This window comes from Furipterus horrens, unplaced genomic scaffold (genome assembly GCF_987537825.1).
Source record: "Furipterus horrens unplaced genomic scaffold, mFurHor1.1.pri manual_scaffold_8, whole genome shotgun sequence".
NCBI classification, from domain to species: domain Eukaryota; kingdom Metazoa; phylum Chordata; class Mammalia; order Chiroptera; family Furipteridae; genus Furipterus; species Furipterus horrens.
The window spans coordinates 92,001,139-92,013,958 of record NW_028327178.1 but is presented as its reverse complement, the minus strand read 5'-3'; the positions used below and the strand labels follow the sequence as shown (position 1 = coordinate 92,013,958).

The window sequence follows — 12,820 nt, the reverse complement described above, 5'->3', positions numbered from 1 at the left end:
GTGGTGTCTGCAGCGGTGAGACCCTCTCCCCTCATCCTTCCATGGGGCTGGGCCCTGCCCCTCCTGCTCCAAGCATTGGAGGTTTTGGGAGCTTGGGACAAATGAACTGTAAGACTGTGGGTCTCAAGCATGTGGGGGACCTTGGCAAATCCCTACTCTGCTCTGGGCCTCCGAGGGGGACAGTGGGCTGTGCTTCTAGGGCTCTTGAGTCTGTGGTCCATACAGGACAGACTGAGCTGGCACATATACCATGGTGGCAGAACCACTCAGGAACCCTGCCCAGTGCAGGGGAGGAAGGAGCCTAGTCTTCAGGCAGTCACAGAAACAAATGTAAAACTACAGTTTGGGTGAGTCTGTGCTACCAAATAGGGGTGAATGGTGCCAAGACCCAGTCTGTGGGGTACGGGAGGGCTTTTCTGAGGAAGATCCTTCCTGAGATCTGAAGGGCAAGCAGGTGTTGACTAGATGAGAGGGGAGAGAACATTCCAGGCCAAGGAAACAGCAACGATCCTAAGTGGGAAGGAAGAGGTCAGTATGGCTAGAGCAGGGTGACATGGGTACATGGGCAGGGACCAAATGCAAGGCCTGGGAGTCCCAGGGAGCTTGATCTTCACCCTATGAGCCATAGGAAGCCTTTAGAGGATTTTAACATGACCTGATTTGTTTTGAAAAGCAACCTCTGGCAGCTAGGGGAAATGGCCTGGGGGGTGGGGGAAGTTTGAGTTTCGGGAGCCCAGAGAAGAGACTGCTGTTGAGATGGCAGTGGGTTTGTCCAGGGTGGTAGCTGTTAAGGTGGGTAGAAATGGATGGATTTGAAGGGTTTAAGATGTAGAACTGATAGGACTTAGTGACTGTGTATATGGGAGACGAATCTGGTGATTCTGTGGTCTGAGCACCTGGAAGATATGGGGCCTGGCTTCCCTGTGGGAGAAGTCAATTTGACAGGTGTGTGGCTGGGGTGCACCTAAGAGGCCTGTGGGTGCCCAGGAGGTGAGATGGAGGGACCTCTGGTTGAAGTACCAGTCTTGAGAAGGTGGTGTAGAAAATGATACAGGGTCATATGGGTACTTCTGAGGTGCCGCTAAGACCTTGCAGGGTCAAGTGTAGGTCCCTGGGTAGAGTCTCCCCAACACCTGCCTAGCTCTTCAGGGATCCAGGGTTCAGGGGGGAGGTACCTCAAAGCTTCTCACACTCTCTTCTCTCCCCCACCCCCAGATCCTGTTGATCTCCGATTACTTCTATGCCTTCCTGCGGCGGGAGTACTACCTCACTCATGGTCTCTACTTGACGGCCAAAGACGGCACGGAGGCCATGCTTGTGCTCAAGTAGGCCTGGCTGGGCACAGGGCTGCACGGACCTGAGGGGGTAGACAGGCCAGAAGCTAGGTCAAGCCTTCCAGCAGAATTGCCAGCAGGCAAGTCCTCAGGCAGATGAGGTTCAAGTCCAGGGTCCTGATCTTGGCACCAGAGGAGAGCCAAGGCTGACAGCAAGGCCTACGGGGCAGTGCCAGGAGCACCTCTGCTTGGACCCCCAGTTTTTAGCTCTGTACACAAAGGAGCCCTTTCCCAGGCAACAAAAGGGGAAATAAGGAGTGAGCAGGGTTTGTTAGGTTGTCGCAACTTAATAAAATTTTTTTGGTATGAAGTCTCTCCTGGGCCGACACTGAACTCCTGGAAGGCGAGCTCCTAATACTGCCATGATACACAAGGGTGTGGGTTTCCAGAATGAGCCCTAAGTCCACAGAACATGTGTACTGGGGAGCAGATACTGGTGTGGCACAGCCCCACCGGAAACCCACCCCACCCAAGCAGCTGGAGGCAAAGGGCCAGGCAGGCCTGAGCAATCTTTATTCTGCAGAGGGACAGTGACCACAGATCCCTACACAATGTCAAGACCAGGTGAGCCAGGGGCCAGTCCTTCAGGGGTGGATGGGTCCAGGCAGGAAGCAGCGCCTCAGGTGGGGGAGGGGCAGATTGGCAAGGGCCTAAAATAAAAAAGATAAACCAGACAGAGCAAGGGTGCTGGGGGCTATTCCCCACCATCCCCCAGCCAGCCAGCACCCAGAGAGAGGGGCAACCCTAACATGACAGACCCAGGATCTCTACCCAGGGCAGAGGCAGAGTGGCTGGTGCCCGGGGAACAAGGGGTAGCATCCCTGCTCAGTCCCCTAGGGGCTGGGGCAGCTCAGTTCAGGAGCCAAGAACTCCCTGGGCAGAGCCTGATGGGGTCCCCCAACTCCCAGGCCAACCACCCCCCCCTACTGCTGGCTCAGAAGCCGAAGGTTTCCTGGGAGGCGTAGACCATGTAGAGGAAGCCGTCATCATCTTTCTCCTGCTCATAGATGTCCGCGATGGGAGTGGACACGCTCACCATGCTGTGCTGGTTCACCAGCAGGAAGAAGGCCTGCGTGGGGTTCAGCTGCAGGCGGCGCCTGCGGTGGACAGGGGGGGCATGCCCACCGTGAGGACACTCGCTGCTGGACCAGGGTATCTCCGACTCCCCGAAATGATTTCCTACCTCTGCTTCACATCCAGCCCAGCCTTCTAGAGGCTCACCTCTGACCTTGAACTTCCCCAATCTCCCCAGAATAGGGACCCAATGCCACATCCTATGCCCCACCCCCACCTGTTCTCAGAAGGACCTGGCCTGCCACCCAACCCCAGCAGGACCCAAGTGCCCCTCGGGCAGCTGCTGCCCACGCACCGGATTATCTTCACCAACTCGCTCATGTTGACATGGTCCGGGACCAGGAATTTGGTCTTGTCCAGGACTGGCAGCTGCTTTTCACCCTTGTAGCGCTCAATGATCACCTGGGAACACGGTAGGGCGGAGACATGTGAGCCCGGGGCGGAGCCTGGGCCGGGCGGGGACAGCAGGAGGACGGCGGGACTCACCGGGATCTTGCTCGGGTGCTGTTCGCGGATCTGCTGCACCTCCTTACAGCGGTCGGCTGCGGGAGGAGGTCGGGCGGTGAGGCTAGGCCAAGGTCCTCGCGGTTTGCCCGCCTGTCACCTCCCCAAAGCCCCCGCCCCCGGGGCCGTCCGGCAGGCCTGGACATAGGACAGGGTTGGGAGGTCCGGCCCCAGGCCTGAACCTGCCTCCCAGCCCAGGGTCAAGCTGGAACCTGACGTCATAGGACTGACGTCACCTGCGGCAGTAGGTCGGTTGCGCCCCCTACCCAACACCCCACCCCACCCCCACACACACTCGTGGATCGCCCGCTGGGCCTCACCGAAGCTCCGTCGCTGCTTGAAAGGCCGGTCGGAGGGCATCTCGCGGGCCTGGCGGGGCGCACAGGCCGGAGCTCCGGGCGAGGATGTGGCTGCGGCACAGGGCCTCCAAGCGGTCCGCACCCCGTGCTCAAGGGCTCTGGGGCTCACGCTGAGCCCAGCGGCTGAAGCTCCGGGAGGTAACTCGCCCGGGTGACGTCAGGTCACAACAGTCCTTAAAGGGGAGGCCGGCGCGTGGCTCCCATTGGGCCGACGCAAAATCCGCCCGCCCGGACCGTGACGTCAGGGCACACGGAGCCTGGATTTCCGACCCGCACCGGGAAGGGGCGGCAGTTCGCGGGGCGCGTCACAGTACTGTGACGTCATGGCCTACGCAGGGCCCCTGTCCCCCAAGCCCAGGCAGTGCAGGGCTGGAAAGCTCACAGAGGCCGTTGCGGGCCGGCCTTGCAGTTCTGGCATGGCTCAGCATCCTCTGTTCCTGCTGTCACTGACACTGCACACTGTTAATTCCAGTGACAGTACACGGCGCTGAGATTGACAGCAATGAGCCAAAAAGTCCTCTTCGCGGCTTATGGTTAGAGAATGAAAAAGGTGGGGTGGGCGAGATTAAAACATGAAAGAGCAAGTCACTAAAAAGGAACGCAGGTTTTAAAGCAATCCTTAGAGTTGGAAAATTGAGCTATTGATATTCAAGTCTCAAAGGATGAGGCAAGAAAGCTGACTGGACGCAGCAGATGAGAATCTTTGAACTGGAGAATAAGCAGAAGCAATTAACTAGAGAAACAAGGTGAAGAAATATAAAAGAGGTAGTGACCAGAATAGTAAAGTGAGAAAACCTCCTATGTCCAATCAGAATTCCAGAAGGAGAGAAAACGAAAAATAATAGTAGAGGCAGTTCCTTAAGAAGAGTTTCCAAAATTGATTAAAGACCAGGATCCTTACATAAAATCCAGAGCAGGATAAATAAAAATAAAATCAGCATCTAGGCACTTTATAGTGAATTTGCAGAACTCTATAAAGGCAAGAAATTAGATGGGAAAATGGTGAGCAACTAAACCAACAAACATGTAAGTCATCTAAACAAGCACTTAATTGGAACATGAATAGTGATGATTAACTTGAGTGCAAAACAAGGAGCATGGGACACACCAACAGGTAAGACTGGAGAGGGTAATCATTCAGGTGTTCTGAGAAGCTTGATTTAACTAGGGGAGGAGGACAAAGAATGATAATTGTCCAACTTTGTACAGTCAAGTATATATTTCAGACACTTAAGAGGAATCACTAAAAGAACAAATAGAAAGTATGACTTCTAATATAGAAAAGAGAAAAAGTAAATGATATTACGATATAATGAAAAGCAGAAAAGAGGGAAAATGAAGTAAATCAAATGGTGTATAATGGTGCCAAACCAGAGGTAGAAAATGATTTACATTCATCTATTAAAACAGATAATCAGATAGGCCACGAAAAATATAATGCAGCTCTATGCTATTTACAATAGGACATTTAATACCAGAGGGCACCAAAGTAAAAAGATGGGGGGAAAAAAAAAAGGTATACTTGAGAAAAACTAACAAAATATATAAATCTATAGGAAAATCAGATAAAATAGGCTTGAATGCAGAAGTCATTATTAGGAATATAGAGGATCACCACAAAATGATTAAGAGAACAATTTTCAAGAAAGATGTAACAATTTTGAATTTGTATGTTACAGGGTTTTGTTTTGTTTTTTATAAAAAGGCTGGAAAAGTATAAAGCAAAAGTGACAGGATATAAGGAAAAATTGCCAAATTCTCCAGCATGGTAGAAAATTTAAAACCTCTTTCAGTAGAAATTGATAGACCAAACAACCAAAAAAAAAAAGTAGAAAATTTTAATACTATTAATAATCCTAATGAGCCTGGCTGGTGTGGCTCAGTGGATTGAGCGCTGGTCTATGGACCAAAAGATTGCTGGTTCAGTTCCCACTCAGGGCACATGCCTGGTTGCAGGCCTGGTCCCCAGTTAGGGGCATGCGAGAGGCAACAGATGGATGTTTCTCTCCCTTTCTCTCTCCCTCCCTTCCCCGCTCTCTAAAAATAAATAAATAAATCTAAGAATAGTATTTTAAAAGCCTAATGAATGGACCCTGATAGAACCTGAACCCAGTATGTTACTTTCAAGCACACAAGAAACATTTACCAAAAAATAAATAAACAACTGGACCCCAAGACACATCTCAACAGATATCAATTAGTCAATTTCATACAGACCATATTCCCTGATTATAGACACAAGGCAAGTAAGCTCCAAATGTCTGGACATTTAAACATTTAAACATTCTTCTAAAAAACTTATTACTCAAAGGTAAACCATACAGAAGTGAAAATTGTGGATCAAAGCAAAAATTAGAATACATATAAAAACTGAGTGTGGGGAAAGGGGACAACTAAAGCTGCATTTAGAAAATTTGTAGCCTTATTAGGTAAGAAATTTGGAAAATGTATGAGCAGTGTCAAAGAACTTTTAAAAGGAATAATAGTGTAAATCCAAAGAAAGTGAAGAAAGGTAATAATGGAGAAGAAACTGATGAAATATAAAACAAAAACACTAGTATGGACCACAAAGCAAGGCTAGATCTTTGAAAAGACCAATAAAATAAAGTATAAAACTACAGATATATCAGAAGTAACAAAAATAAATTATAAACTATGCCAGTAAATTTAAAACTTAGATGAAATGGACAATTTCCTAGGAAAAGATAATTTCCCAAGACTAATTTAAAAAGAAATAGGTGAAAAAAAGAAAGAATAGACAAAATTAGCAATATGCCTCAAAAACCATCTAGTCCAAAAGGTTTTCTGCATTCTTCACACACCCCCCAAAAAAATACCCTGCAGCAAACACTATCCTTAATGGTAAAACACCACAGTATATGGTAAAATGTTAAGCATTATTCCCTTTGTATCCAGAAACAAAATTTAAACTTTTTCTCACTGAACAAAATTCAGTATTGTATGGAGGTCCCAGCTAGATCACCAAGACAAGGAAAGGTTATGAGCAAAAAAACTATTATTCACAGCCAGAATAACCAAAGGAATCTACAAACAATAAAAAATTGCTAACTAATAAAGTCTGACAACATGATACCAAGGTTTAGAGGAATATGGAAACTTTACAACTGCTGATGAGGGTGTAAATCATTTTAGCCACATTGGAGAGCAATTTGGCAAAATCTACTAATGCTGAAAATGCCTATATCTTACAAACTAGGAATTCCACTTTAGGGTGTACATGAGCCCAAGAAAACACAGTTAGGCATGTTTATTGGAGATTTTCATAATAGCAAAAAATAATTAAATATTTGTGTATTCCTAAAACAGAATAATATAGTTATAGTGAAAGAGGGAGAAGAGGAGTCAGCACACTTTTCCTTTAAAAAGCCAGACAGTAAATATCTTTGGCTTTGCAGGCCATATGGTCTCTGGCAACCACTCAGTTCTGTTGGAGCATGGAAGCAGCCTTAGACAACTAGAATGGCCATGGCTGTAAACCAATAAAAACTATTTGCTAAAATAGATTTGGCTTGAGAACCTTAGTTTGCTGACTCTTGATCTAGAGCTGTATGTGTCAAAGTGGACACATCTCACAAACCCAAAGTTGTAGGAGACTGAGCAGAATCACAGCCAATAAGAACAATCAAGAGAACTAGGTCAGCCAAGGCCATAGGGAAATGGTTACACCTCTTTTGTCAGACTAAGCAGTGGGCTGAGAATACAGTGGGGGAGCGGCCCATCCCCCAAATCTCAAGGTCTATGCTCACTCTTCCTCTTGCCTGACCAAGCTGCAGGGCTAAAACTCCCTCCTCCAGTCCTCTGGTTTCTCACCTCACTGCTTCCTCCTCTCCCCCATTTCCTCTGAATCCAAAGGCCTGGCCTACTTGTCTCTAGTTGAAAGCCTAGCAAACATCGGAAACATGACCTCCCTCAGAAGAAGCCATGATCTTCCCCTAGCATGCGCTTCAGCTGCAATTGTCCCTTTCCCTATCTGTCATCTTTGATTCTTCCCTCACTCCCTCATCCGCCTCCACACACACATCCAATTCATGCCCACATCCTATTGAAAATATCTCCAGAATCTCCCCACTTCCACCAGTACCACTCAGGCCAAAGTCACCATCCTCTCTTGTTGGACTACTACCATCATCTCCTTACTGACCTTGATGGTCGCCTTGTTTGGCCTTGCCTGCTTCAGTCTGGTCTCACTACACTGACAAGTGACCCTGCTGGATCATGCTGTTCCTGCATCCCACCCACTCAGAGCAAAAGTCAAGGGTGAACAGTGGCCCATGAAGCCTGCGGGATCTGCTTCCATGCTGCTCCTGCGGCCTCAACACTCACTCTCACGCCTTGACTTCAGCTATGCTGGCCTCCTCACTATTTCAGGAACCCGCTTGTGCCCCGGGACCTTCCCGTACTTCCTGTTCCCATTACCTAGGACATTCTTCCCAAAGACCTCTGTGTGACTCGCACTCTCATTTCCAAGGTCTCCTCAGGGAGTCCTCCTGAATGATCGTATTTAATATTGCAGCCCCCACCCCCAGTCACTCCCTATCTTCTCCCAGTACCTTGCTTAACTTTTTGCCAGAGGAGTTATCACCTTCTAATAGGCTAAATAATTTTCCCAAACATTATGAAAATTTTCAAGCATACAGAACAACTGAAATAATCATTCAATAACTACCCAGTTACATTCTACACTTAATCTTATTTCATTTGCTCTATCACCTTCTGTTCATTCACCTGTCTATCCATATAGTTTATCTTTTTGATGAATTTCAGAGTAAGCTGTCATCCAACATTCATGATAATAAAAACTCTCAACAAAGTGAATGTAGAGGGAACATAACTCAACATAATAAAGACCGTATATGACAAGCCCATAACTAATATCATACTTAACAGTGAAAAGCTGAGCCCTGGCTGGTGTGGCTCAGTGGGTTGAGTGCCAGCCTGTGGACCAAAAGGTCGCTGGTTTGATTTCCAGTACACGTGCCTGGGTTGCGGGCCAGGTCCCCAGTTTGGGGTGTGCAAGAGGCAACCATTGGTGTTTCTCTTCCTCTCTGTCTCCCTCCCAACTCTCTAAAAATAAATACAATATTTTTTTTTAAAGAAAAGCTGAAAGCATTTTCTCTAAGATCAGGAAAAAGACAGGGATGCTCATTCTCACCACTCTTATTCAACACAGTACTGGAAGTCCTAGTCAGAGCAATTAAACAAGAAATGAAAGGTATCCAAATCAGAAAGGAAGAAGTAAAACTGTCACAATTTGTTGATAACATGATATATATAAAAAACCATAAATACTCCACCAAAAAACTGTTAGAAGTAATAAGCAAATTCAGTAAAGTTGCAAGATAACAAAAATCTGTTGCATTTCTATACACTAATAACAAACTATCAGAAAGAAGTTAAAACAATTCCATTTAAAATTGCATTGAAAGATAAAATACCTAGGAATAAATTTAACAAAATAGGGGGAAAATCTACACTGAAAACTATAATACATTAATGGAAGGAATTAAAGAAGAAATAGCCAGGTACTCTGTGCTCATGGAAGCATATTGTTAAAATATCCACACTACCCAAAGCAATCTACAGATTCAATGCAACCCCTATTAAAATTCCAATAGCATTTCTTTCCCATAAATAGAATGAACACATCTAAAATTTGTGTGGAACCACAAAAGACCCAAATAGCCAAAGCTGGAGGCATCATGCTCCCTGATTTCAAACTATATTACAAAGCTATAGTGATCAAAACAGTATGGTATAGATCAGTGCAACAGAATAGAAATTAAACCCATGCATATATGGTCAATTAATTTATGACTAAGGATCCAAGAATACACAATGGGGAAAGGACAGTTTCTTCAGTAAATGATGGGAAAACTGGACAGTCACATGCAAAAGAATGAGACTGGACCGCTACCTTAAACCACACACAAAAATCAACTCAAAATGGATTAAAGGCTTAAATGTACGACCTGGAACCATAAAGCTCCTAGAAGAAAACATAGGTGGTAAGCTCCTTGACAGCAGTCTAGGTATGATTTTTTTGGATTTGACACCAAAAGCAAAGGCAACAAAAAAAACAAGTGGGACTACATCAAACTAAAAAAGCTTCTGCACAGCAAAGGAAACCAACAAAATAAAAAGACAACCTACTGAATAGGAGAAAATATTTGCAAACCACATATCTGATAAAGGGTTAATATCTAAAATATATAAAGGACTCATACAACTTAATAGCAAAAATCCCAAACAATCCAATTTTAAAAATGGGTAGAGGACCTGAACATTTTCCCAAAGATATACAGATGGACAACAGGAACACAAGAAGGCGTTCAACGTCTCTAATCATCAGGGAAATGCAAATCAGAACTGTGAAATATTACCTCACACGTGGTTAGAATGGCTATTATCAACACGACGTGAAATAACAGGTGTTGATGAGGTTTTGGAGAAAAGGGAACCCTTGTGCATGGTTGGTGGGAATGTAAATGTCCACCATGGAAAACAGTATGGAGGTTCCTCAAAAAATTAAAAATAGCCCTGACCAGGCAGCTCAGTTGGTTAGAGTGGTGTCCCAATATGCGAAGGTTGTGGATTCGATCTTCAGTCCAGGCACATACAAGAATCAACCAATGAATGCATACATACGTGGAACAATGAACAAATGGTTCTCTCCCTCCCTCCCTCTCTCTCCCCCTTCCTCTAAAATCAATAAAAAAATTTTTTAAATATATAAAATAGTAAAAAGAAAAAGAAATTAAAAACAGAACTACCATATGATCTAGCAATTCCACTTCTGGCTATTTATCCAAAGGAAATGAAATCACTATCTCAAAAAGATACCTGTACCCCCAAGTTCACTGCAGTATTTACTTTAGGCAAGATATGGAAACAATCTAAGTGTCCATAGATAGATGAATGATGTGAAAAAATAAATGTGTGTGTGTATAAATTCAGCCATAAAAGTGAAAGCAATCTTGCCATTTGCAACAACATCGAATAGTCCATAATTTCATTTATATGTGGAATCTGAAACAAATCCAACCTCATAGATACCAAAGGTGAATGGGTGAAGGGGGTCAGAAAGTACAAACTTCCTGTTATAAAATAACTAAGTCATGGGATATAATGTACAGATAGCATTGTGACTATGGTTAGAAATACTGTAGTGAATAAAAAAGTGGAAAAAAAAAGGATACTGTAGTGTATACTTGAAAATTACTAAAAGACTAGATCTTAAAGTTCTCATCACAAGAAAAACAATTTTTGTAACTATGTGTGGTGATGGATGTTACCTAGACTTATTGCAATATACAAATAGTGAATTATTTTGTATACCTGAAACTAATACAATGTTATATGTCAATTATATCCCAATTTTTTAAAGGGGAAAAAAACAGTAAGTTGCAGATATCAGTTCATTTTATCCCTAAATCCTTCACATTTATATCAGTATTTGTCTTTTGTTTTTTTTCCCCTTTAGAGAGATAAAATTTACATACAACTAAACACACAGACTCTTAAGTGTGTAGTTGACTTGAGTTTTGGCCTGTGTAACCCAAACCCCTATCAAATACAGAACATGACCATCACCTCTGGAAAGTTTCCTCTTGCTCCAATCCACTGCGCCCCCACACCAGAGGCAACCACCATCCTGAGTTTTTCACTATAATCCAACCCAGCCAAGAACTTCATAAAAATGAAATTATACAATATATATTCTTTTGTGTCTGGTTTCTTTACCTCAACATAAAGTTTTTGAGGTTCATCCATTTTGTTTCAGACATCAGTAGACCATTTATTTACGTTACAAAGTATAGGTTCCATTGAGGGATGTATCGTAGTTTGGTTATCCATTCTTCTATTGAGTGACACCCGGACCGTTTCCAGTTTTTGACAACTGTGAATAAAGCTGCTATGAACATCCCTGTAACAGTCTTTGTGTGGAATACTCATTTTGTTTCACTTGGACAAATATCTAGGAGTGGAACTGCTAGGTCATGGGGAAGGTGCATGTTTAGTTTTATAGGAAATTACTAGCTCTGGCCTGGCCAGGTAGGTCATGTGGTTAAGTGTCATCTTGATACATCAAGGTTGCAGGTTCAATCCCCAGTCAGGGCGCATACAAGACTCAATCAATGAATGCATAAATTAGTGGAACAACAAATCGACGTTTCCCTCTCCCTCCCCCCCGTAAAAATCAATAAATAAAAAATCTTAAGAAATTACCAGATATTTTTCCAAAATGGTTGCTCCATTTTATATTTCTAACAATAATATATGGGAGTTTGAGTAGCCTTGCACCCTTCCCAACATTTGGTGTTGCCCATTGTCTTAATTTTAGCTATTCTGGTAGGTGTGTAACGGCATCTCAGTGTGGGTTTAAATTTAATAAGCTACATAATTTAAAATCTTTATTTTATTTCTCCCTCCACTAATATGCAAGCCCCTTAAGGGCAGTGTTTTCTATGTTTGGTTCCTGCTTTATCCCAGCAAGTAGATAGTCTAGACCGAGTAGGTGCTCAACAATTTGTTGGAGGAGGACCTCTTCTCTGGCCCCCATGTCATCTCTCCAGGGCACTGCCCATCTGAGGGTCTGTCTCCTCCAGATCATGAGCAGGGACTGAGTCTGGGCTGAGCACTGGTGGTGGACTGGGGTTGTCTGGGTGTCTGTTCAGGGCAGCGTTTCTCCCACAGTAGAGTTCATGCTCCCCAGTCTTCCCATTCTTGCTGTCATGTGGCTTCTGACTGGGACTCATGGGCCTGAGAAAAGAGAGACAGCTGGCCTTGGCTGGCCTGTCACCTGAGGGTGGAGCAACCTCTGCCCTGAGTGGCCACCAATTGCTGTGTGGCCATGGCAGGTTCCCTCTCTGGGCCTCTGTTTGCTCCTTTGCACAATGGCAGAAAGACCTGGGTCCAAAGTAGCTTCACCACTTACTCAATAACTTTGAACAAAAATTCTTTGCCCCTGGAGCCTTATTGTTTTCATCTGTAAAATGGACACAGTAACAGAACCTACCTCTGAGGCTGAGGGTTGGTGAGTGGCAAGGAGAGCACAGAGTCCAGGGGAAAAGGGCCTGAAATGAGAGGGACCAACTGTAGCACCATGTGCTGTGGTATCTTAAGGAAATGAACTCACTTGTAAAATGGGCTTTGCATTGGCAGAGCCCAAGAGAAATGAGGTCTGAGTCAGGGTTATTATCTCTGAGTAAGGACTGGTTGTTCCTATTTACAGACACTAAAAGGAATTTCCCAAAAATTGGAGGGACTGAAGCCCACCCAGGGGTCCCCAAGCCACTGGCATGGGGTGCCCCACCTCACTCCTGAAACTCTGTGGCTTCGTTGGGAGGTGGAGGCCATGACCATCAATCCCACTTCCCACATGTGGCCTTGAGCCTGGTCTTTGCTTCCTTTGGGTCTCACTCCCTCAGTCCCTCCTTGCTCACTGGCCAGGGGAGTGATCAGTTCTCAGCCCACCTCCCTGAGTTATGGGCAGGGTTACCTCTCACCTCCCATCCTCCTATGTCCTCG

General features: G+C 45.0%; 2 protein-coding genes across 3 annotated transcripts in view; one reads left to right on the top strand and one right to left on the bottom strand.

Moving 5' to 3' along the window:
- PIGU (phosphatidylinositol glycan anchor biosynthesis class U) overlaps nt 1-1,644 on the top strand; it is a 91,502-nt gene extending 89,858 nt beyond the window's left edge. The window contains exon 12 of the mRNA XM_090286268.1: nt 1,216-1,644. Coding sequence (XP_090142394.1) covers nt 1,216-1,329 — 114 coding nt within the window. The 3' untranslated portion in view covers nt 1,330-1,644. The remainder of the gene's footprint in view (nt 1-1,215) is intronic.
- A 186-nt stretch (nt 1,645-1,830) lies between these two features.
- On the bottom strand, nt 1,831-3,626 carry MAP1LC3A (microtubule associated protein 1 light chain 3 alpha). Of its 2 annotated transcripts, XM_090286270.1 has the most exons (5): nt 3,233-3,626; nt 2,895-2,950; nt 2,704-2,810; nt 2,262-2,431; nt 1,831-1,984 (listed from the first exon to the last, which is right to left on the bottom strand). In XM_090286270.1, the coding sequence occupies exons 1-4, from the start codon at nt 3,270-3,272 to the stop codon at nt 2,269-2,271; spliced, it is 366 nt and encodes a 121-aa protein (XP_090142396.1). In that variant the 5' UTR covers nt 3,273-3,626; the 3' UTR covers nt 1,831-1,984; nt 2,262-2,268. The 2 variants fall into 2 exon arrangements, with proteins under 2 accessions (XP_090142396.1, XP_090142395.1); XM_090286269.1 differs by having other exon boundaries at nt 1,831-2,431; nt 3,233-3,620.
- Between the last annotated feature and the right edge of the window lie 9,194 nt (nt 3,627-12,820).

What these genes read in the sequence shown, in the direction of transcription:
- MAP1LC3A (XM_090286270.1), bottom strand. Translation starts at nt 3,272, where the DNA reads ATGCCCTCCGACCGGCCTTTCAAGCAGCGACGGAGCTTCG. An exon ending in CAAGCAGCGACGGAGCTTCG is followed by an intron (nt 2,951 to 3,232) that starts GTGAGGCCCAGC and finishes CTCCTCCCGCAG; the next exon opens with CCGACCGCTGTAAGGAGGTG. An exon ending in GAGTTGGTGAAGATAATCCG is followed by an intron (nt 2,432 to 2,703) that starts GTGCGTGGGCAG and finishes TGTCCACCGCAG; the next exon opens with GCGCCGCCTGCAGCTGAACC.